Source organism: Narcine bancroftii, chromosome 1 (assembly GCF_036971445.1).
Source record: "Narcine bancroftii isolate sNarBan1 chromosome 1, sNarBan1.hap1, whole genome shotgun sequence".
NCBI classification, from domain to species: domain Eukaryota; kingdom Metazoa; phylum Chordata; class Chondrichthyes; order Torpediniformes; family Narcinidae; genus Narcine; species Narcine bancroftii.
The window spans coordinates 72,195,284-72,221,852 of record NC_091469.1 but is presented as its reverse complement, the minus strand read 5'-3'; the positions used below and the strand labels follow the sequence as shown (position 1 = coordinate 72,221,852).

Below are 26,569 nucleotides of genomic sequence, written 5' to 3'. Positions count from 1 at the left end.
CAAGGTAAATAGTCATAGTATTTTTTTCCCAGGATAGAAAAGGCTAAAACCAAAGGGCATAGATAGACTTAAGGTGAGAGGGAAACATGTAAAAGGGACCTGACGGGAAACTTTTTCCACAATGTGCAACGAGCTGCCAGAAGTAGTAGTACAAGGATACGTGATTAGACATCTGCTCTACTTGCTCTACACCCATGACTGTGTGGCTAGGCACAATTCAAATGCCATCTACAAATTTGCTGTTGACACCACCATCGGAAAGAATCACAGACAGCAATGAGGAAGCATACAGGAGGGAGTTAAATCAGCTAGTTGAATGGTGTCACAATAACAACCTTGCACACAACATTAGCAAAACTAAGGAGCTGATTGTGGACTTCAGGAGGGGGAAATCAGAATACAACCCAATCCTCATCAATGGGTAAGCAGTGGAAAGGGTTAAGAACTTCAAACTCCTGGGTGCCGAGATCTGTCCTGGGTCCTCTATGTCAATGCAATCATGAAGAAGGCTCGCCAGCAGCTATGTTTGGTGAGGAGTTTGAGAAGATTTGATATGACACCAAAGATTTTGGCAAATTTTTACAGGTGTACCATGAAGAGCATTCTGACCAGTTGCATCATTGTCTGGTATGGGGGTGCCAATGTACAGATCAGAACAAGACTACAGAGAGTTGAAAGCTCAGCCAGAGCCATAATGGACATCAGTCTTCACTCCACCAAGGACTTCTACAAGAGGTGTTGTCTGAAGGAAGTAGCCTCTATCCTCAAGGACCCATACCATTCAGGCCATGCTATCTTCATTCTGTGAGGTACAGCAGCCTGAAGATGAACACCCACTGGCACAAAAACAGCTTCTTCCCCTCTGCCATCAGATTTCTGAAACAACCACAGATACTATCTTACTTTCTCTTCTTTTGCACAAATTAATTTTTTTAATGTAATTTATAGCAATATTTGCACCAGTAATGTGTAGCAAAACAACAAATTATGTGGCATGTTCATGACAATAAATTCTGATTCTGAGGTGGGTAGACTTGCAATATTCTAAAGATATTTTGACCAATACATGGATGGATATGAATGGCAGAGGATATGGGCTAAATGTAGGAAAATAGAACTAGCTTAGGTATACAACTTGGTCAACATGGGCCTGTTAAGCCAAATAAACTGTTTCCATACTGTAAAATTCTATGATTCTAAAGGATGGTGCAGCCAATCAAAGATGAAAGTATAGAAAGAGGAAAAAAAAAAATCAGAGCTTTGAAGTACCACTTTTTACACTTGCAGAAGTTGACTTAAATTTTTACCAATATCTACTAATCTGAAATGTGATGATTGAATGGAAGTGCAGATTTCTCTAGAATGAGGATGTTATTGACAAGAATTTTTTTCTGCTCTTCTCAGCAGTTTTTCATGTTCAGAGATTTCAAATATAGTGAGATAGCTTGGACATACATTCTTACCTGGCTAGAACGCAACCTTTTAATTTCTAATTGGCTTTTCTCCTGCAACAATGCCTCTTTTTTGTTGACAATAACTTCCCTTTTTTTCAAATCATCTTCCAACTCAGCTAAAACTTGTCTTTGCTGCAGAATCTTTTCCACCTCCTCATCCAACCATTTGCGTTGCTCATCAATCCTCTAAAAATAATTAAGAAACACAAACAGGCAAGAAAAATATCGAAAGAAAAATGGTAGTGATAAAAACCGTTGCATGCAGATTTTTTAGTTAGGTGTGTGCATGCATGGGCTTCTGCACTTCGATCAAATTACTGGATGATTCCTGCAGCCATAAATCACAAGGTCAACAAGCCTCAATCAGCATGTTAATTGCACGGTAATACAACTCGGGCAACTCCAAATCAGGAACTATTTTGTTCCATTGTAAAAGTGAAAATATTATCAAGAAAAATCATAATGCTGGATGGCATACCTGGTGCTCATGTGAAATAACATGTGAGCAATCCATTTTCTTCAGATGGATAATTTCATTAGTTTTTCTTTTCACAAGTTTCAGCTGTTGCTCATGTTTTACCTCCAGTTCCTAGCAAAATTAAACATGAAAATGTTGAAATTCTTATTTCAGAAGATAATTCATGGATTGTGATGCTGCCACAAAACAACAAATTTTGTGAGTTATTCAGATAATTAATTCTGAATCTGATACAACTAGAAATTTTCTATCTTTTTAATTTGGGCCAGTGAATCAATCTGCTTTACAAGTTCCAAATATTCTGACACTTTTCCTTTTGTAATATGAAAGTACAGATTTTATTTGCTAAAATTCCAACTTATTTAGATGGTATTCAACATACAAGTAAGATAAAGGCATGAATCATCATTTTTTTCAAACTTGTTTTGAAGAGTGGACTTTTAAACCAAAGGCTTGACTGGGATTAGTGGAGATCTGCATTATATTTGTTGAGTATTTAGTCCTTGGTGAAAGGGAAAAAAGAAACAATATATGGTCTATGTCCATATATCAAGATCTGTGACCCACATCCAGAAATGACTGAATATGATTAATTTTGAAAAAATTTTGAAGCCTGGCAACTATCGGCCTGTAAGTTTGACGTCTGTGGTAGGTAAATTAATGGAGAAAATTCTTAGAGATAGTACTTATAAACATCTGGATAGACAGGGTCTGATCAGGAGCACTCAACATGGATTTGTGGGAGGAAGGACATGTTTGACCAATCTGATTGAATTTTTTGAAGAGGTGACTAGGAATGTGGATGAAGGTAGCGCAGTGGATCTTGTCTATATGGACTTCAGTAAGGCCTTCGATAAGGTACCACATGGAAGGTTAGTTAGGAAGGTGCAGTCTTTAGGTAAGAATTTTGAGATAGTCAAATGGATTGAACATTGGCTGAAAGGGAGAGGCCAGAGAGTGGTAGTGGATAATTGTCTGTCAGGTTGGAGGCCGGTGACCAGTGGTGTGCCTCAAGGATCTGTATTGGGCCCATTGTTGTTCGTTATATACATTAATGATCTAGATGATGGGGTGGTGAATTGGATTAGTAAATATGCAGACGATACTAAGATAGGTGGAATAGTGGATAATGAAGAAGGTTTTCAAGGATTGCAGAGGGATTTGGGCTGCTTAGAAAAGTGGGCTGAAAAATGGCAGATGGAATTTAATGCTGATAAGTGTGAGGTGCTTCATTTTGGTAAGAAGAATCAGAACAGGACATACGTGGTAAATGGGAGAGCATTGATGAATACAGAAGAGCAGAAAGATTTAGGAGTAACGGTACATCGTTCCCTGAAGGTAGAAACTCACGTGAATAGGGTGGTGAAGAAGGCTTTTAGTATGCTGGCTTTTATCAATCATTGCATGGAATATAGGAGTTGGGAGGTGATGTTGAGATTGTATAAGACGTTGGTGCGGCCTAATTTGGAGTTCTGTGTGCAGTTCTGGTCGCCTAATTATAGGAAGGATATAAACAGAGTGGAGAGAGTGCAGAGAAGGTTTACCAGAATGTTACCTGGGTTTAAGCATCTAGAGAATAGGGAGAGATTGGACAGATTAGGTCTTTATTCTTTGGAGCGTAGAAGGTTGAGAGGGAATTTGATAGAAGTATTTAAGATTATGAAAGGGATAGACAGAGTGGATGTGGATAGACTATTTCCGTTAAGAGGAGGAAAGATTAAAACAAGAGGACATGAGTTAAGAATTAAGAGGCAGAGGTTTAGAGGTAACATGAGGGGGAACTTCTTTACTCAGAGAGTGGTAGCCCTGTGGAATGAGCTTCCGGGAGAAATAGTGGCGGCGGAGTCAATTGTATTATTTAAGAAAAGGTTGGACAGGTATATGGATGAGAAGAAGATGGAGGGTTATGGGCATTGTGCAGGGAGGTGGGACTAGAGAGGGGTGTTTGGTTCGGTGCGGACTAGAAGGGCCTAATGGCCTGTTTCCGTGCTTTAATTGTTATGTTATGTTATGTTATGTGTATGTAGGGACTTTAAACTTGAAAGAAAACAGACAACATTGGAAATACTCAGCAAGCCAGGCAGTATCTATGGAAAGAAATAGAGAGATGATGTTCACAAGAAATGATAAAAGGTCATCGATTTGATAAACTTTCCCTTTTGTTCTCTCTGCCACCGCCAAGTCTGCACCAATCATGGAAGCCTATTCCAACACATGTTCAAAATGGTCCACTATTTTTAGATTAAGTTCATGGGCATATTTCTATCTGTAGTTGTAAATCCATTCCGAACAGTGAAGAATGACACTACTCATGTCATAAAAAATTATAATGAATGGATAAAAGTGAACTTAATCGAAAAATAGAATGTTGTTGATAACCTCCGATTGCAAAACACTCGTGGCTGTAATTCCTGACAGACTTGCAAGTGTTTTGCAACCAATGGTTGTTGGTAACAATAAGACATTTAGGAACATGATGAGAAAGAGGTGGAATAACTGCATGACTGTCGGAGAAAAAAAAATACACGAAAGGATGCAGTATGTATCAGATCTGTGATCATGGAAGGAAATGAAAATCAAAATTATTGTCAAACCATTTTAAGAAATGTGTAATTTTGAATACATTAGATTGTGTAGAAGATGATTATCTATGGGATGATGAAGTGAATGCACTAGCTCAGACTACGAAAAGCATGAATGATGAAGATAAAGAGGATCTGTACAATTATATAATTCATCCTGATGATTATGACGCTTTATTCAGTGCTGAAGATGTTAAATGACTTTTTGTGTTGAAAGCCTTATTACGGTAAATGTTTACTTCACTGTTTTGCATGCATACGTGAATAAAAACTTACTACTTAAATTTTTAAATATTTTATTTTCATTCTGTGGACGGCATGCATCAAGAAACAATTTGTACCCAAATATTCAAAATATGCTTTGTTAAATACATAAATTGAAAGAAAAAAAATCAATGGTACAAGTTGTCCATATCTTCAAACAGCCCCATTCCCCCTCAAACCCCCCCTGCCCCCAAAACAAAGCCCTGAAGTAGAAAAATAATAAGAGAAGATAGATATGAAAAAAGCAAGAAAGAAAAGAAGAAAGAATGAACTGTAGGGATTTGGTATCCAGTTCATAGAATCTTATTCCTTTTCTTCCTCTAGTAGGGGAAAGAATCAGGATGTAGAACTCAGGAACAGAATAAGTGTCCCTAAATGTTCAACACCTCATTGTGGAAAAATGGCTGCCATATCTGCAAAAACATATTATACTTCTTCCTTAAGTTGTAAGTAATTTTCTCCAGGGGAACACAACTATGCTTTTCCGCATTCCATCGGTCTATTTCCAGAGGGGAATCGGACTTCCAAGTAACCGCAATACATTTCCTGACCACTGCCAATGCAATTTTAAGAAATTCTAATTGATACTTGGACTGTTTCATTTTAGATTTTATGTCTATAGTATTTCATAGGACAAACAATTCTGGACTTTGTGGTAATTGTTTCCCAATAATTTGATCTAATAAAATTCTTAAATTTTCCCAAAAGGGCTTCACTTTAGAGCATGACCAGGTAGAAAGTAAAAAGGTTCCTGTTTCTTCATCGCATCTAAAATATATATCCGATATATTAGAATTTAGTTTGTGCAATTTCTGCAGGGTAAGATGTAGCTGATGCAAAAAATTATATTACACCAATCTATATCTTACATTAATTGTACTGGTCATGCAATCCTGACTTAAATCAGACCAGTTCTCATTACCAATACTAATATTCAAGTCTGATTCCTATCTTTGTTTTGATTTATAGAATTCCTGCTTCGGAGTGCCCGAATGAAGTAAGGAATACTTTGCAGAGGTAAACTCTTGATTCAGAATCTCCACTTCACTGCATCTGGTAACATTATGGTTGGTCCTAATTCATCTCTGAAAAAAAAAGCTCTTAATTGAAAGTAGCAGAAGATCGTATTATTAAGAATATTGTATTTATTTTCTAATTGTTCAAATTACATTAGTTGCCCTTGCAGACAACAATCTTTCACATACCTGATCCCTTTACGAGACCATGTATGTAGAATTTTATTATTCATTGTTAAAGGAATTAATCTATTTTGAATCAAGGGTATTTTTGGAGATTTTTTTTTCTTTTGATCCAATTAAATTATGCAAGTTGTACCAAATATTCAAAATATGCTTTGTTAAAGTACTTTCTTTCCACCAGAAATATAGTATCCCATTTATATACAAGATCTTCTGCAACACTCTCTCCAACTTTGTGTTGTTCAATTTCCACTCATGAAAGCTTGTCTCTTCCATCAAAGAGGAAAGTGAAATTTCATCTGGGCTTCCCAACAGTAATATTTAAAATTTGGGAATTGCAACCCCACCATGGTATTTCCAAGTTAATTTTTCCATGGAGACTCTGGGTAATTTGCCTTTCCAAAGAAATTTCCCAACTAACTTATTCAAATTTTGAAAAAAAACTTCTGTGGTAATGGTATTCGAAAAGTCTGAAAGATGTACTGTATACAGGAAAATAAATTCATTTTAATACAGTTAACTCTTCCAATCAAGTTATTGGAAGAGTTATCCATATTTTAAAGTCTTCCTCAACTTTTTTTTTTAGAAAGGGAAGGTATACTGATTTTACAATTTTACCATTTTGATCCCCAAATACTTAATCCCATTCTAAAGCCATCTAAATTGCATATTTCTTTGACAAATTTGTACAATCCCCATCAATTTATGGCATAATCTCAGTCTTATCCCAATTTATTTTACACCTAGAAACTCTTCCATGATCTTCCAGTTGTAAATGCAACCTTTGCAAAGAAGTTACCGGTTCTGCAGATATATTAATACATCATTTACAAACAGACTAATCTATGTTCATCTTGGTCAACCCTGAACCCCTTAATGTCTGGATCCCATCGAATAATTTCTGCCAAAGGTTCTATAGCCAATATTAAAAAAAGTCTGAGATAATGGACATCCTTGTCTGCTAAATGTGGACAGTGGGAATGATGGAGATACTTGACCATTCATCACAACTCTGGCCTTTGGTTCATTATATAGAGATTGATCCAGTTTATAAAATTTTGATCTAATCCAAATTTCACCAGTACTTTAAATAAAAAAATTCCACTCTAATCTATCAAAAGCCATTTCTGCATCCAAACTTAAATCAGCTCTTTTCTGGGTCAAATGAATTATACTAAGAAATCTTGTTACATTGTCCGCTGATTGCCTTTTCTTAACAAATCCTGTTTGGTCCTTATTTATCAATTTTGGCAAAAATTTCACAAATCCTTTTTGCCAAAGCTTTGGGTAATATTTGATAGTCTGTATTCAACAAGGAAATCAGCCTATATGATGACAGTTTCAATGGATCCCTATCGTTTTTGAGAATTATCATTATTATTGCTGTTGAGAAAGAAATGACATGGTATGTGTTTCAACTGCTTGATTCAATATCTCCATAAAAAGAGGCATTAACAAATCCTTAATAAAATTTGGGTGGAAAACCATCATTTCTGGGAGATCTATTAACATTCAATGAATTCAATGGTTCCTTCTATCTCCAATTGAGTAAAAGATGCATTTTGTTCCATCTGCTCAACCAAATCCAAATTTGGGAAAACCAATTGTGACAAATAATTGTTTATTTTATTATTATCTCTTTGGGATTCCAATTTATTTATTCATTAATTTTCTGAGGCTCACAAGAGATTCTATTGGCTCCTATTTCAATTGCATTAATTGTTTGAAAGATCTGTTGTTTTCAGTTGCCAAGATAGGACCTTGTAAGCTCCTTCCCCCAGTTCTAAGTACCTTTGTTTTGTTCTCATTATTGCTTTCTCTATCTTATGTTTGTTACATATTATACTCGAGCTTTTTATTAATAAGTGCTCTTCATTTCTGTCTGAGCTCTCAAATGCAGGTCCTTCTCCAAATGATGTATCTCTTATTCCAATTTGTTTATCTCCTTTGTATATTTTTTTTAAATTTTTGAGGTATAACTAATTAGTTGACCCCTTAAATAAGTTTTTAAAGTGTCCAATATAGTAAATTTATTGGCAGTCGAATGGCAGTTAGTCTCACAGAAGTTTCCAATACATCTTCTAATAGTCACAAAATTCATATCTTCTCAACAACAATGGATTGAACTATATACCATGTCTTGCTTATCAGGCATAACAAATGATAATAAGAGGTGAATGGTCTGACAGGACTCTTGCCTTATACTCAATTTCCATGATTCTATCCTGTAAATGCACTAATAGATCTATCCTGGAGTATGAATCATGTCCATTAGAGTAAAAGGTGTAGTCTCTTTGTCTCAGATGTAATTTCCTCCAGGCATCTATTAAATTCACCTCTCTCATTGAAACTAAGGTGGCTCTAGCCATCCTTGTCTCTTGTTGATTTATCCAAATGGAATCCAAACAAGAATTAAAATCCCCTGCCACTGTTATATTTTGATATACACCTGTCAATTGGAAAAAAGGTTTCCATTATAAACCTTTTATCATCTATATTTGGGCCATATAAATTTAACAATGTCCAAGATTCAGAATATATCTGACAGTGTACCTTCACATACCTATATTCCAGGACAGTTACAACATTCTGTATTATAACTGGAAGATTCTTCTTTATTAAGACCACCACTCTCCTTGCTTTAGAATTGAAGAATGATGCTATAACCTGGCCTACCTAATTATTTTTATTTCTATTAGAACCATAAGATGCTACAGCACAGAAAACAGGCCACTTGGCCCTTATAGTCTGTGCTGACCACTATTTCACTAATCCCACTGACCTGCTGCTACACTATAACCCTCCAGATCTCTTCCGTCTATATATCTATCCAATCTACTTTTAAAACTCAAGATCGAGCCTGCATTCACCACATCAGACATCAGCCTATTCCACACTCCCACCACCTTTTGAATGAAGAATTTTCCCCTAATGTTCCCCCTAAACATTTCCCCTTTCAGCTTAAAACTATGACCACTCATATTTATTTCCCCCAATCTAAGTTGAAAAAGCCTACTCACATCCACTCTATCTATGCCTCTCATAATCTTGTAATAACATAAGAAATAGGATCAGGAGTAGGCCATCTGGCCCATCGAGCCTGCTCCACCATTCAATAAGATCACGGCTGATCTGATCATTGACTCAACTCCACCTATTTGCCTTTTCCCTATATCCCTTAATTCCTTTTTTTTTAATGTAAAAATCTATATAGCTAAACCTTAAGTATGCTTAATAAAGAAGCCTCAACTGTTTCCCTGGGTAGAGAATTCCACAGATTCACTACTCTCTGGGAACAACAATTTTTCCTCATCCCCATCTTAAATCTACTCCTCTGAAACTTGAGGCTATGTCCCCTAGTTCTGGTCTCACCTACCAGTGAAAACAATTTTCCTGCCTCTATCTTATCTATTCCTTTGATAATTTTATATGTTTCTATAAGATCTTCTCTCATTCTTCTGAATTCGAGTGAGTATAATCCCAGACAATTTAGTCTCTCCTCGTAGGGAAACCCCCTCATCTCTGGGATTAACATGTTGAACCTCCTCTGGCCTGTCTCCAAGGCCAGTACATCCTTCTTCAAGTATGGAGACCAGAACCTCACATAGTACTCCAGGTCTGGACTCACCAGTACCTGTACAGTTGAAGTATGATCTCTCTGCTCTTGAATTCAATTCTTCTAGCGATGAAGGCCAACATTCCATTTTCCTTCTTAATAATCTGCTGTACCTGCAACCCAACTTTTTTCAATTTTTGGATAAGCATTCCCAAGTCCTTCTGCACAACAGCATGCTGCACTTTTTCACCATTTAAATAATAATCTGCTTTTCTACTTTTCCTGCCAAAGTGGATGGCCTCGCATTTACTAACATTGCACTCCATCTGCTAAACCTTTGCCCACTCACCTAACTTATCTATATCCTTCTGCAGCCTCCCAACATCCTCTGTACAATTTGCTTTTCCACTCAATTTAGTATCATTTACAAACTTGGCTACACGACACTCTGTCCCCTCTTCCAAATCATCAATGTAAATGTTGAACAGCTGTGGGACCAGCACTGACCCCTGCGGCCCTCCACTTACCATTGTCTGCCAATCAGAAAAACACCCATTTATCCTGACTCTCTGCCTTCTGTCAGTTAACCAATCCTCAATCCATGCCAATATACTTCCCCCGACTCCATTCATCTGTATCTTATTGATGTCTCTTATGCAGCACTTTATCAAATGCCTTCTGGAAATCCAAATATACAACATCAACTTGTTCCCCTCTATCTACTGCATTCATTATATCCTCCCCTCCCCCCCCCCCCATTCTTCTTTGCTCCAAGGAATAAAGTCCTAACCTGCTCAATCTTTCCCTGTAATTCAACTTCTGAAGACCTGGCAACATCCTAGTAAATCTTCTCTGCACTCTCTCAATCTTATTGATATTTTTCCTGCAGTTAAGCAACCAGAATGACAAACAGTATTCCAAATTTGGAATGATAAAATGTAGATGATAAAAGGTTTATCACCAATGTCATAAACAACTTTAACATAACATGCCAACTCCTATACTCAATACTTTGATTAATAAAGGCTAAAATGCCAAAAGAGTTCTTTATAATCATGTCCATCTGTGACACCACCTTCAGGGAACAATGTATCTGTATTCCCAGATCTCTTTGCTCCTCCGCACTCCTTAGTGCCCTACTATTTCCTGTTTATGTCCTACCTTCGTTTTCCCTTCCAAAATGCATCAGCTCATACTTGTCTACTATAAACTCTATCTGCCATTTTATGGCCCATTCTCCCAATTTGTCCAGAATCCTCTGCAAGCTTTGAATATCTTCCTTGCTATCTGCAACACCTCCTATCTTTGTGACATGCTGATCCAATTTATCATCCAGATCATTGATATAGACAACAGAGGCACACCACTAGTCACAGGCCTCCAGTCTGAAAAGGAAAGCATCAACGACCACTCTGTTTTCTCCCACACAGCCAATTTAGAATCCAGTTTACAACCTCTACATCGATTCCTAGTGTCTTAACCTTTTGAATTAACCTCCCATATGTGACATTGTCAAAGGCTTTACTAAAGTCCATGTACAACATCCACAGCCTTTCCTTCATCTACCTTCTTGGTAACCTCCTCAAAAAACTCTACAAGATTCTTTGTAACACAACCTACCATGCACAAAGCCATGCTGACTGTCCTTAATCAGTGCAGGGCTGTTCAAATACTTATATATCCTATCTCTCAAAACTCCTTCCAATATTTTACCTACTACTGACATCAAGGCTCACCTGGTTTATCTTTGGAGCCTTTTTTAAACAACAGGGCAACATGAGCTATCCTTCAATCTTCTGGAACTTCACCCATGTCTAAGGACATTTTGAATATATATGCCAGGGCTCATGCAAATTCTACACTAGTCTCCCTCAAGATCCGAGAGAATATCATCCAGCACAGGGAATTTATCTAACTTTATTCACTGTTAAGCGGCAAGCACTTCCACCTCCTTAATCGCCATATGTTCCATGACACTTATGTTTGTTTCCCTTCCTTCCTTATGCACTTTGCCAGTTTCCTAAATAAATACTGATGCAAAAAAAAACTGTTTAAGATCTCACCCATTACTTGAAACTCCACACATAGTTGACCACTCTGTTCCTCTTGGGGATCAATTTTATCCCTTACTCTCCTTTACGCTTAATATACTTGTAGAAATCTTCGGGTTTACCTTCACATTATCTGGCAAAGCAACCTCGTGTCTTCTTTTTGCCTTCCTGATTTTATTCTTAAGTATTTTCTGTACTCTTCAAGAACATTATACTTGCTATATACCTCCCTCTTTTTCTTAACCAGATCTCCAATATCCCTTGATAACCAGGGTTCCTCATGCCTGTTAACTTTGCCTCTAATCCTAACAGGAACATGCAAATTCTGCACTCTCAAAACTTCACCTTTGAAGGCCATCCACTTACTTAACATACCCTTGCCAGAAAACAACATAACCCAATCTACTCTTCCTAGATCCTTTCTCATTTCCACAAAATTTCCATTGTCGTTATTTATTTTGATAATTTTTGGCTTAAGGTGCATTGACTGCATTAAAAGCAAAAATGTAGTAAAGAAAATGTTAACATAATCCCAAATATGAAACTCTGGCAGAGTATTGCGATAGTTTTGATGTGCAGATTCCATATTATTACTTACATTTGTTGTGTTTCAGTTCTTTTTTCATTTAGAGATCATTTGAACTTCAGGATTCTTGTTTGAATTTTAGCGCTCAAAAGTATGATCCATGTAAAAATCAACCCCACCCCCCACAATGTGACCTGAAAAATTGGTCCAAAAAACGAAACTATTACACTGTTATATATGGTAGCCATAATCCAGAAATATTTATCCATCCACCAGTGCTGTTCCAAATATCACCATACAAGTACAGCATTTAAGAATTTTGATCAAACATGATGTTTGTGAATAATTACATAGATCATATTTCCTATTCAAATATGTTGAACATTGGTACAATTTTAAAAAATAAACTGTCCACTGTTTTTTTTTTCAAATATATACAATCACTTTTGGTTCTCTTCTGATGTTTCCCACGTTTTAATCAAAATGAAACAATGAAATAATATAACAATCACTTTATTCCTTACTGTCACCTATTATGGCTTAAGAACAATGGTTATACAATTGCATTGAGAAACATTATCAGAACCAAAAACAAATCTCATATTCTGAACTGTTGCAATCACCTTTGGATACACCCAACCCATATTATTGCCCTAGAAAAAATATTTTCACAAAGTAAAAGGCTCACTTTTTTTTGCCCCTCTCCTGTTGTACCTAATGCTAGGAATTACTTTCTTGATCCAACCATAATCTGTAAATGCAAATGTACTATTTTATAATGGAAGCATTGCAAATAAGTTGAATTGTATGCATTTTAGTATTTTGTTTTAAGGGTTTGGGCTTTGCCCCTCCCTTACCCTAAATTAATGTGTGTAATAACTATCTGCCAGCAACTAACCCCAAACTAACTAAAAAGCTATATAGTTCTGTACCAACAAGTATCAACAATTTTTAAATATTCTAAAACAAGACCTCACAATTATAAAAAATAAACTGACAGAAAAAATATCCAAGAAAGTACTAAAGAATACATATCTCATTTGTTTAAAAATACTGACGTATTTTACCAACATAAGTATAAACATATACATCTTACCTTGATTCGTTGTTGATCTCTTTGAATTTCATTTTCAAGTTTTCTTTTTTTTTCACTTTCTTCTTGCAGTTTTTTCTGGAGTACTTGGTGTTGTTGTTTCATACTTTCCACATTATGGCTCAATTGGACCAATCGTTTCTCACTCTGTGTTGACATGGAAAACAGCTTGTTTGTTTCGTGCTGTTTCTTCTGCAAGGTCTAAGGGAATATGACGAATCTTCAATGTGCCATTTAGAACAGTAAAGTTGTTACCATCAAATGTCCCTTTAAACTAGAAATTCTATTTAGCCCAAGCAAACCAGAGTACTATCAGCAGCATTATGTTGTCAACACGCTGGACTCTGGCTTCATTTTGGATGGAGATGTTTATGAAGCTTTTTCCTTTTGGTGAAACTGTGTGCCACAAAAAATTGACTCTATCTTGAACTTTGAAGTGAGGCTTTTAATTTGAGTCCATAGCAAACTAGTAGTGGATTTACTCAGTTAATAACAAAATGCTTCTGCAGTTTCACGTTTACATAGTTTTACCAGATTAGTCTCTCATTTTTCAGTGTAATTGGTTCTTCTCCTGACTCGGTCTCTAAAAGTTTTCATTGAATTGGGGTTAATATTCCTAACTTGAAGGAAACAGTAAAATAAAGGATCAGCTGGGCCATTAAGTTATACATAAAAACTCAATGCTAGAGAAACTCGGCAGGTCAAACAGTGTTCTTTATATAACAAAGATAAAAACTTAATCGATGTTTCGAGCTTGAGCCCTTCGTCAAGTTACATATTGGGTTGGAGTACAATTCTGAAGCCACATAGCTTCAGGAATGTCAAAATTTGACCCACTAATCTATTCCAAATTCACCCCATTTAAAACAAGGCAAGACTGCATTACATTTTTGTTGTGGTCTTCATTTCTGCAAAGATAATTATTTTCCACGTTGACATCTTGAGCAAATAGATATGGAGATTTTGCCTTCCACTGATTCTTTCAATACCCAGATGTCTTGACAGGCAGCTGTGTTCTCTAAATGTCAGAGAGCTGTAGTGCTACACAATGGACTAGTACCTACTCATTCAGAAACTTTTGAATCCTTTAGATCCAAAAAAAGATGTAATGGGAATTCTGCAGTTCCTAACAAAGTCTGCCTTTCCATGAAATAAGATCCACTTTCTTTTTCTACTACTACTGAGGTCCCCTCCTTTTTCTGGTATTTTCATGACCATTTACTGGTCTTGTCCCAGTGTGGAAATTTCATACGGATCTGATCACCACCCGCACCTTAAAACAGATAATTCCTGATTACAGCCCCCTCATTTTTCAGAACTATAATAAGGTATTAACCAATGATACTGTAAAAGCCAACTTTCTCCTACCTTGATTATATTTCCTCTTGCCATGTTTTTTGCAGAACTACTCAATTCATTCAGTTTTTGCTTTGCTGCTTCTGACATTTCCAATTTCCTCAACTGAGAATTTACCTCATCAGGATTTGCAAGACTACAATAATAACAGAAAATGCTTGAAATACTGAACAAGTCCATAATCTTCGGTCTTTGAGATTGCTACTCCCAATGAAAGTCTGATGAAAAGTAATTCACCAAAACATTTATCTCTCTACTGTTGCTAATCCATTCAGTATTCTCCATTTCATTTCAGATCTCAAGATCCTGTAGTTTTCTTTTCGATTCATTTTTCATTTGGTCATTGATCTAATCTTTTTCCATGCTTATTTGCCTTTGTTCTGTATCAACTGATCTCTCTTTATCTCTATGCTGTTGCACTGTGTCTTAGTTGTTGTAATATACATAAAATATCTCACTGGGCTGCTTGCTAAACAATGTCTAAAACTGCATCTTTGGTACATGACAACTTACTCTTTGGAAATTCTTAATTTAAAAACTATTGCCCAATGGAGGAGTATATAAATGCAAAAAAAACCTCGAAATAAATCAGGAAGGCTAAAAAAAAGATATGAGGTTGGTTTGGCAGACAAGGGGGAAAAAAATTGACCCCTCGAAGATCAGAGTGATTGGCTTTATATGGAGCCAAAGAGATGGGGACATCTTAAATGTTTTATTTTTGCATGAGTGTTCACTCAAGAAAATGGCACAGAGTCGAGGAAGTAAGAAAAATAAGGTGAGGTAATGAAACCTATAGCGATTAAAGAGGACCAGCTGATTGCTGTCTTAAACCAAATAAGGGTGGTAAAATCCTCAGGGCCTGACAAAATATTCCTTCAGATCTTGAGGGAGGCTAGAAATTGCAGGGGGTCTGGCAGAAATATTTAAAATGTCCTTAACCACAGGAGTGATGCCAGAGGATTGGAGAGTAGCTCATGTTGTTTATAAAAGGCACCAAAAGTAACCCTGGAAATTATAGAACAGTGAGCCAGATGTCAATAGTAGGGAAATTGTTGTAAGGTTTTCTAAGAGATCGAATATACAAGCATTTGGATAGCCAGGGACCAATTAGGGATAGTCAACATGGCTTTGTGCATGATAGTCCAGGTTTAACCAATCTTATAGAGTATTACAGGAGGTTCAGGAAAGTTGACGAGAAAAGGCTGTGGATGGAGTTTAGTAAGACCTTTGACAAGGCCCCCCAATGGGAGGTTAGTCAGGAAAGTTCAACCACTAGGTATTCATGATGAAGTAGTGAACTAGATTAAACAATGGCTGATGGTGGCTTCTCAGTCTGGAGGCTTGTGATTAGTGGTGTGCCTCAGGACTTGGTGTGGGATGATTTTTTGTCATCTATATCAATGATCTGGATGATAATGTGGTAAATTGGATAAGCAAGTTTGCAGATAATACTAAGATTGGAGGCATTGTGGACAGCAAATATGGTTTTTAAAGTTTGCAAAGAGATCTGAACCAGCTGTAAAAATAGGCTGCAAAATGGCAGATGGAATTTAATGCAGACAAGTGTGAGGTGTTGCAATTTGGAAGGACAAAGACAAAGGAAGGACATACACAGTAAATGGTAGGGAACTGAGGAGTGCAGTAAAATAGAGGGATCTGGGAATACAGATACACAATTCCCTGAAAGTGGCATCACATGTAGATAGGTTTGTAAAGAGAGCTATTGGCATATTGGCCTTAATAAATCAAAGTATTGAGAATAGGAGTTGGGATGTTATGGTAAAGATGTATAAAACATTGGTGAGGCCAAATTTGGAATATTGTGTGCAGGTTTGGGTCACCTAACTACAGGAAAGATATCAATAGGATAGAAAGAGTGCAGAGAAGATTTACTAGGATGTTGCCAAGACTTCAGGAACTAAGTTACGTACCTTATTTTTTTTACACAGCTGCTGCATTCCAGGAAATGCTGTGTAAAAAGCTCAGAACAGGAATGAGGGTGTCATTCCTGTTCTGACATTTTATCTCCTAGACCCCTAGTCATTTTCCTGGTATGCCTACAGTCTAAACTGAACTGCAGGCATTCTGTGACCAAGGGGCTAATGAATACGAAGTAGGGATGATGCGTAAAGTGTGCAACATTGCAGCATGCTATTTTCAAATTTTCAGCAAGCAGACATTAAGTTATCAGTATCGGATGCATCATGAAGTCATGCATGAAATTAACCTGTGTTTGAATAGTGCTATACATAGTCACTGCTAGCATTAAAAGCACTTTGGGATAAACAGCCATTTTCCTCTGTTTGAAGGATATGTTGGATGCATATGATTCATGTCACAGTCGACATCGATGCAGTAAGAAACTGAGATTTTCAGTGTTGGTCATTCCTGTGTGAATGACCACTGCCAGGATGATGGGAGACTCTTCCTAACGGTAAAATCCCATGAAGTCTATGTGAAAAGCATAGAAAAATGAGGGGAGATTTGACAGAAGTATTTAAAATTATTAAGGGGATAGAGTAAATATATAGATAGGCTTTTTCCACTGAGGGTGGCTGAGATACCAACCAAGAGGAAAAGTTTAGGGGACACAAGGGTGAACTTCTTCATTCAGAAAGTGGTGGGAGTATATAATGAAATGCCAGCTGAAGTGGTGAATGCAGGCTCAATTTTAACATTTAAGAAGAATTTGGACAGGCACATGGATGGGAGATGTATGGAGGGCTATGAACTGATTGTAGGTCAGCGGAACTAAGCAAAAAATGGTTTGAAACAGACTAGAAGAGCCAAAGGGGCCTGTTTCTGTTCTGTAATGTTCTATGGTATAAGGTTTATTTTTATTTATTTAGAATGAATGTTTTATCAAACTATAACCTGCACTTTAGCTTTGGCAGATTCCATCTTCTTGCGAAATTCTTTTTGTAATTTCACTTTTTCTGCAACATCCCTGAGCTCCTTGTTCTCCAACTTCTGTAATTGTTTCTGAGCTTCAGACAGCTCAGTCTTAGCCTGCTCGGCTTCTTGTTCCAAATGAGTAATCTTTTGGTAATACTGTCTGTTCACAGCCTGAGCATCTTTGCCTGGAAATAAAATAAATTAATGAATGAAATAAGCGATTATAAAATCATTAATGATAAAAATAGGTTGATTAAAAAAGCAACAAAGCAAATTCTCAGAAAAGAAAGCACATTTCACTTTGCATTTTTATACCTATGTAATTTCTATTCACTGCACTCATGCACTGAAAAAAAAATCAATGCTTCTTTAATTGCTTTCCATTATAATATTTATAATGATTTTTGTATTGACACTTAAATTATGTCCATAATCCTATACAAAAAAAAAATGGTTTAACAAGAAAATCTGCAAATGCTCGGGTCTAGTGCAATACATAAACTCAGCAGGTCAAGCAGCATCCTTAGGAAGTATGAAGCAGTCATCATTATGAGTCTGAGTCTTTCTTTTTTTAAAATTTTTAAAAAAATTTTTATTTTTCACACCATATATCACATTAGCCATAATACACACTTTTTCCTTTTCACACATATACAGTGACATTTTCTTCCCCCCCCCTCCTCCCAACCCACCCCCCCACCCCCCCTCCCATCCATTTAAGGTATACAATCTAGGATACATTAAACCAGTCAGACAATGTTGTCACTCAACAAAAATACACCAGAAATTCTACTGAGTCCATTCTTTTCTTTCCTTCTCCTTCCATCAACTTAGGTAATGATTGTCCCCGGTAGGTTTTCGCTATTGTATTTAATGTAAGGCTCCCATATTTGTTCGAATATTTCAATATTATTTCTTAAACTATATGTTATTTTTTCTAATGGAATATATTTATTCATTTCTATATACCATTGTTGTATTTTCAAATTATCTTCCAATTTCCAGGTTGACATAATACATTTTTTTGCTACAGCTAGAGCTATCTTAACAAATCTTTCTTGTGCATCCTCCAAAGCAATTCCAAATTCTTTGTTTTTTATGTTACTTAGGAGAAAGATCTCTGGATTCTTTGGTATATTGTTTTCTGTTATTTTATTTAATATCTGATTGAGATCTTCCCAAAATTTTTCTACTCTCTCACATGTCCAGATTGCATGAATTGTTGTTCCCATTTCTTTTTTACATCGAAAACATCTATCAGATACTGTTGGGTCCCATTTATTTAGCTTTTGAGGTGTAATGTATAGTCTGTGTATCCAGTTATATTGTATCATACGTAGCCTCGTATTTATTGTATTTCTCATCGTTCCAGAACATAATTTCTCCCATGTTTCCTTTTTTATCTTTATATTTAAATCTTGTTCCCATTTTTGTTTAGTTTTACTATTTGTTTCCTCATTCTCCTTTTCTTGCAGTTTAATATACATATTTGTTATAAATCTTTTGATTATCATTGTATCTGTAATCACATATTCAAGGTTACTTGCCTCTGGCAAACTCAAACTGCTTCCTAATTTATCCATCAAGTAGGATCTCAATTGGTAATATGCCAGTGCTGTATCTTGAGTTATATTGTACTTATCTTTCATTTGTTCAAAGGATAAGAATCTATTTCCTGAAAAACAATTTTCTATTCTTTTAATCCCTTTTTTTTCCCATTCTCTAAAGGAAAGGTTATCTATTGTAAAAGGGAGTAACTTGTTTTGCGTCAATATTAGTTTTGGTAATTGATAATTTGTTTTATTTCTTTCTACATGAATCTTCTTCCAAATATTGAGGAGATGATGTAATACTGGAGAACTTCTATGTTGTACCAATTTTTCATCCCACTTATATAATATGTGTTCAGGTATCTTTTCCCCTATTTTATCTAATTCTAATCTCGCCCAGTCTGGTTTTTCCCTTGTTTGATAAAAATCTGATAGGTATCTTAATTGTGCGGCTCTATAATAATTTTTAAAGTTTGGCAGTTGTAAGCCTCCTTGTTTATACCATTGAGTCTGAGTCTTTCAATGGGAATGTGAAAAAACATGTTGATGCCTGAATAAAAGGTAGGATGAGGAGGGAAGTAATAGGTGGATACAGGTGGGAGGGTAGAAGAGAAAGAAGCTGAGAAGGGATGGGGAAGAGGGTAGAAAGGTAGACAAATCAAGGCCACCCATAAATTGGAGAAGCACTGTATATTCTTCTTCGGCAGTTTTCAACCATTATTACTCCAATTTCCATTAACCCATTCCTCTGGACTTTTTTTCTCTAACCCTCTATTTTTCCTCCATCTCCCCATCCCTTTCCCATTCCTATCAGAGAGGTACCTTCTTAGCCCTCTGCCCTCTCCCTTTAACACTTCACAGCTCCGTTCTCTTCTACCCTCCCACCTGTATCAATCCTTGCTTCTTATTTGTTAGCCTGTGCTCCTCCCCCTTCCCTTACTCCCACCATTCCTCTCCTCCTTTCTTTTTATTCAAGTGTCTACCTGATGTTTTAAAATTCCTGGAAGGGCTCAGGCCCAAAGCATTAATCACCCTTTACTTCCTATGGATGCTCCATGACCTGCTGAGTTTCTCCAGCACTTGTGTACTGTGCAATAAATAATGAAATACTGATTCCTTGATAAGAGATCTAACTGCACTCGCCATGCTGACATTTCTCTTATCCCCTTCCTTGATAAAAGTTTTGGTTATTGATTATTTTTAAATTAGTGTTATAAATAATGAATAATGATTATAAACAGAATTAATAACTCAACTATTTCATTCAACTATTGGATTACTCGAAAAGAACACTGTGATAGATAATGACTTGAAATATTTATAAACAGTGCACCAGATTAATTCATTTTTTTTTCTGAGGAAAAGAACTGAAAATGAATGGAGATTAACTATTATTTATGCCAACAAAAATTAATTTTGTATACCTTAACGTGAAGGTATGCATTGTTATTCAGAAAATCTGAACATCTGTATAGTTTAATCATTTCTAACCTGTTTTAACCAGTTCTTTGATGAGTTCTTCCTTCATACGAATGTTAATGGCAAGCTCTCTTATTTTCTGCTTAGAATGAGCCACATCCATGTCTACAGTCTTCAATTTCTTCATGTTTAATACCTGGCTTTGTCGCAAATGGTCAGTCTCGGAGGAGGAATTCTTTTGCAAGACTACATATTTACATAAAAAGTGAAAAATTAAATGTTCATCATAAATTATTGTAATAACTGGCAGACTTAGTTCAATTGACAGCTGGTAAAACAGCTGAGGGTTATTTCCTACAATGTTACAAATTAACTGAGCTGTCTGGAAGTTGGCAATTTGGCCCTTCTCTTGTAATGAAGAAAATATGAGGCTGAGTCTTAATCTGCTACCTTTGCACATCTCACTAAAATATTACATGGCATAAATTTAGGAATTTTCTGATTGGAACATAATATCAGAAATATGAGCTAATTCAGCTCTCAAGCAAGCTTCACCGTCCAGTTAGCTCATAATGATCTATATTTAATTCCATGTATTAATCTTTGAGGTATGCATTGGTTGATCCCCTTATCTAAAAAAAATCGGTTGAAAACTGACCAATTTTGGTAGTATAGTCACCTCAGGATTCACAAAATCAGAGCATAACTAAATCATTCTTGTTGCCAAGGATTATCCAACTTAAAATGAAGTTCCAGTTGTGGTCAATTCAAAAACCAAAAGACAGAGATAATAAAGTTATGAAAGGAAACTAAACAACGGTGTTTTTTAAAAAAAAATTCTGCAGCCATGGGATCTGTGTACAAGATGGCAGAGCCCGGGCTGGACAGCGTACTGATGGCAAGAAGGACTCTCAAAGAGCCTCAGGCACTGAAAGCTTCCTGATCATATCAGAAGTTTGGATTTGAAGCTCAAGTGTGTGTGGCTGCAGAGGACATAAAGGCTCTCGAGGAAAATCCACGGATACTTAGTATCTCTGAAGGAACTCTCCTTTGCTTCTCTTTCTCTTATTGTTAGGGATGCCAAGCAATGCTTATGGCAGACAAAAATTGAAGTATATCATGTATATTACATTTTAAAATATTATTATATGACAATAAAAAGAACCTTGAAGGCAAAGCTTTAGGGTTTTACACAGAAAGTGGTTAATATCAAATCAGGGATTTCAAAAGGGTAGATACTTAAAGGAAAATCATTTTTAAGGCTGCAAAGAGTGAGGAAATGGGATTTACCGAGTTACCCAAAAATGAATTGGTACAATGGAATAACCTCCTGTGTTGAAACAATTATAAGATTTTGTTTCTTTAATTTGATTTAGCTATAGCTATTCATGATTTTTGTATGCACACTTGCTCCTCCACAGTTCTTTGTCACTTTCCATTGAAAATACATGGATTTTAGTCCTTGCATCTGAAATGGATTGCTTCACAATTCCCTATGATTAACAATTTCTGACATAAAGGGTTACAGGTTACATGAGAATTGCTTAAAAAAGATACCATACACCACACTCTAGTATTCTATAGATAAATATTTCAATAAACTGCTAAACAACAATCAGCTCCTTATTTTTAAAAAAAATAGCAATGTTGATATTACAATTCTACATGTGAAGACTGAAGAGTACTAACATCAAAATAAATGAAATGAATGTTAAGTGCTAAATCTTTAAAGTGGATGTTGCTATTAATCAGCCTAAAACTAAACTTTTATGTATGCACATAAATAAACTAAAAATGTCCTTTTACACTTAATTTGCAAAAAACAAGAAAAGAAATTCATGCGGATTTAGTATTAGTTAGATTGATCCTCTCTCCATATAGTTATTAAGGTTGGTTGCCTCAATTACAATACTGGAGGATAACCAATAGGGAATATTATCTGGTTTTGGACACATCTTCAGTTCCATTCTCTGGTATCATTGGGTGTCTTGGCCTTTTAAACATAAGACAGGCCCACAAAAGGCTTATCAGACCTGGGTGTGTGTCCCATATCCATTTCTCCTAGTGGTCATTGGGAGCCCAAATAGAATCCCTCCTTTTCAGCCAGAACCAGAGACTGTTTATTTCAACTGAGTCATAGAGGGATTTAACAGCCTTTCTGAGGCCTGTCCTGTGATTCCTACTTCTCTCTGGTTGGTCATGGATTTGCAACAAATCATCTACAACTGACTTCAACCAGGCAGACCCTCACTTCCAGCCTCACTCTTCTGCTTCTGCAACAATATTAGTATGACGTAGGGTCTTCCATTTTTGCACCTCATCCATGATACCCTCCCAAGGAACCATCAGCTCAATAACAAAGACAATCTACTGAGAGCTGGTCTCAGGATGGTGCTAGCAGTTTCCAATAGAAAGATGAATTGCTGGCTGAGGTCTACAAGCAATTTCCAGTCCCTGGCTATGTTCAGTTGGCCTATATCTCGTAGTGAGGAGGAGTGGGTCCTGTGACTTGTTCCCTCCCAGATGAAAGGTATTAAGCATGAGAAGTTATCTGGATTCTGTGTGTTTGACAGCAGGATATTTGAAGTTCTTTGCTATTCTTTGAGTTCGACTACTAGACATCTCAGCACTTGATTGTGTCGCCAGATATATTGGCCTTGGGTGAGACTGACATTCTACCTAACCAAAATGTGCTTGAAGTTAACTGGAACTAAGCAGGGGGGGACATGCTGGATCCTATCCCAAACACAGATTTTGGTTTGTGGGAGAGGGCAGGACATCATATGTGGCTCTCATAATAAAGCTTGTTTTATTTGACTTCTTATTCCACAGGTCCTTCTAGGTTAGTCTCCTTCTTTCAATAGCCTCCCATCTTGTCCATTGCCCTTGTTTTGGTTGAGATATGGCTTTGGCAAACTTGGTTGCTTCTTCTTGTCGGCACACTTCCTCCACCATCAGTTACCAAGGTTTAGATGGATTTGCTTTCTGCCAGGTAGGTTTCTTTGTTTCAAAGCCCTCTCTACCTGTTGCATATAGACCACTATGTCTGGGGTTGGAATGCTGATTTTGCAATCCATTCTGCTGGAGTCGGCGTCCATTTTCTGCTTGTTGATAAGGCTGGGGCAGCACCTCTTTACACAAAAGTCCTGTGATTCTCTGAGCATCATCTCCAGCCTCACTTTGGTACGTTTGTATTCATTCACAAGGCTGGCCAATGGCAACAACAGGATTCCATTCCCATAAAGCCCTGATCTACTAAGAAATCTGGTTGTTCAAGCCATTTCCTCCTTTATGAGCTAACCAGTCTCTCCACTTTCTCAACATTTGATAGAGACGCTTCGTATATTGTTACTGCCCATATGAGTTGCAGCATTAGGCTGAATTGGAGACACCACACTTTTATCTTCTCTGGGAGAGTAGTGTTGTTAATTTGCTTAAGGCTGCAGAGTATATCCTGCCTGATTTGTTCAAGCTGCTCAGTGTCCTTTTGGGTTGTATTATACCAACATCTGACACATTTAATTGGTTTCTCCAGGACGGTTGGTGTCAGTTCTTCATTAATGCAAAACCTTTCGTCTGCAAGCCTGCCTTTGACAATGGAAATACTGTGAGATTTGCTTGGTTATTTTCCATTCATGCCCATTTGATGTTGCTATAAGCTTATTGAGAAGATGCTTAGTGCAGGCCTTGTTGTTGTTAATGTGGTAATGTAACCAAGTGTGCTCTAACTGGAGGAAAACGTACCCCACTCTTCAAATGCTCTCTTCCTACCACCCAACGTAATGCATGGATGATGAGCTCCATTCCATGGTCAAAGCAAGGGGAGAGATGGTGCAATCTGCCATTGTGCCTATTTCCAGGTGCTGCCAAGGAGTGGTGTATTCCTGTGTTGTAATGGAGATCCTGAAAATACACTTGGATGAGATGCGTGATGGCCTCTGGAACCTTGAAGAAAATGAAAGCTATCCAGACCATCTTATTAAGTACTGATCCAAAGGCATTGGCTAGATCTAACAATAATATGTGCAAGTCTTGTTTTCTCTCTTGGTGCTAGATGATGCTAGTGTGCTCTAAGCATCCCAACAATCCTTGTAGTCCTGCCTTCTACACTGATGTATCAACAAACCTATTGTTCACCAGGCATGTAGAGAGTTGTTAAGTCATGACACTGAAGAAAATCTTTCCTTCCACGTTCAAAAGACTGATCTGTTAGAATTGACTGATGGCTGAGGAGTTGTCTTCTTTAGGAATCAAGAATCTTCCTGCTCTCCACCATGCCCCTGAGGGATGATTCTTTTGCCCCATGCCACTCTAATCAGGTTCCAAAGGAACTTCATGACACAAGGGATGTTCTTATCGACCCTGTATGCAATTCCATTGGGCCCTGGGGCAGATACTTTTCTTGCCTGCTGTACCATGCTCTTCGCCTCTTTCTATGTAAGAGGCCTCTCGTCTAGCTGATGTTCTGTTTGTTGAACTGGTGGCATGTCGGGAAGGCAGGTGTTAATTGGTTCACTCCTCAGGCTATCTACATGGGTCTTCCTAAGTATTCTTCAAGTTCCCTCCTTGGCATTCTGATTGTTCAATTCTTTTCTACAATGTAAAGGCCTTTGAAGAACTTGTAAGGATATTTGCAGATGTTTGCTCTTGCCCGATTTTTCTTTCTATGCATCCTTCTCAGGCACTCTGGTCTTTGCAGAGTGTCAAGATGGTTCTTTATCTCTTCCTGTAACACATTGATTCCTCAGTTTTCCTCCTCTGATGCCTTCCTCCATTGTTTTCTCAGTTGCTGTCTTTCTCTTACGAGTCTCTCAATTTCCTATTGCCTTCTTGATTTGAGCTGACTAAGTTCCTTCTGATTTCTCTTTCTCTTTTCCCTCACTTCAAATCACTCCACTCTATACTTTATAAGATGTTTCCCATCTTTTCCAGTTTCTTTTCCATAGATTCCTTAATCCCCTCTAGTAAGTGGTCTGCGTCGACGGACTTCTATTCTTGTCTCTTGCAGGACTTGGGCCACAATATTTCTAGCTTGCACCCATCATTCTTATTTTCTGTTGCTGGCTTTGGCTAATTGGACTCGGGAAACCTAGTTGTTGCCAGGTCTGCAATTGTCTGAGTTCCGCTTGTGGTTGGGATATTGATACCCTGTAGGCTGTGGGGGTTCTCCTGCCACTGGGCTTCATTCGCCTGATTTGACCTATTTCTTAAAAAGCATTCAACGTGAGGTCCCTCATTAAGCTCTCTCAAGCACTTTTTCTTTGTTACCTTTGTCCAGCTACAGATGCAACTCTGGAGTTTCTGTCCTAACAGAGTGCCTGATCTATCAGGTCCAATACTAATCATCTGGCTCATAGTCATTTCTGTTCCTTATTTACATATCAAATTGAAGTCAATTACAAGAGAATCAGATATGAGAGATTATAGTGCAGCAAAGAAGCAGAAACTTAATTCTGTTTCTAAACCTTGTGCGATTAGTTTTTCCTAGCTAGGATTATTTTTCTTTCCTCATTCCATTCTTCAGTTGTAGGTTTTAGAAACTGCTCATTAATTAGTACATTACATCTTTTTCAAACTACCCAGGTACCTTTCAGTGGCTCAAAGTATGTTCCATTGTCATTTTGTTCTTGATTGTCCACAATTAAGTCTTTTTTAAATAACTTTATGTCACTGATCGTACAGGCTTGCTTCTGAGTCCACAGCTGATTTGTTGAAAGCCTAATATGGAACAAAATATCATTATGTTCAAATAGATTAATTGTAGGAATAACCACAAATCAGTTTTATTTCTTAATTATTTTTGCTACAGGTTGCTAAAGTAAATAATTATATTGATTCATTCCACACTAGAGAAAGATGTGTAAAATTCAGAAAATTTTGGTGCCTTGCTTGAGTGGAAATCAAATGGCAAATTGAATACATTATTCTATTCTGTCAATAAAGAGTTTCAACTAATAAAAATCATGCTGTGGGGATCAAGGTAAGGGAGAGAAGGGAGCGTATTTTTGAGTTACATCCAATAAAATTTTTTCCATTCAATTTTGAGGCTCTTGTTGAACACTGATTTTTTTTGGTGTCCTGAATTTGTGAAAAAGAGAATGTCCACCACATTAAAAAAATTAAAATAAAAAATACATATTAAACTA

The 26,569-nt window shown here is 36.9% G+C and overlaps 1 protein-coding gene across 3 annotated transcripts in view; it reads right to left on the bottom strand.

The window, feature by feature from the left end:
* Positions 1–26,569, bottom strand: part of LOC138759478 (kinesin-like protein KIF27) — a 100,443-nt gene that overhangs the window by 24,317 nt on the left and 49,557 nt on the right. For all 3 annotated transcript variants that reach the window (XM_069929983.1, XM_069929973.1, XM_069929990.1), the window contains 6 exons: positions 26,011–26,141; positions 20,496–20,669; positions 17,434–17,639; positions 13,207–13,404; positions 1,933–2,043; positions 1,464–1,640 (listed from right to left, as the gene is read on the bottom strand). In XM_069929983.1, the coding sequence (XP_069786084.1) occupies positions 1,464–1,640; positions 1,933–2,043; positions 13,207–13,404; positions 17,434–17,639; positions 20,496–20,669; positions 26,011–26,141 (997 nt within the window). The remainder of the gene's footprint in view (positions 1–1,463; positions 1,641–1,932; positions 2,044–13,206; positions 13,405–17,433; positions 17,640–20,495; positions 20,670–26,010; positions 26,142–26,569) is intronic.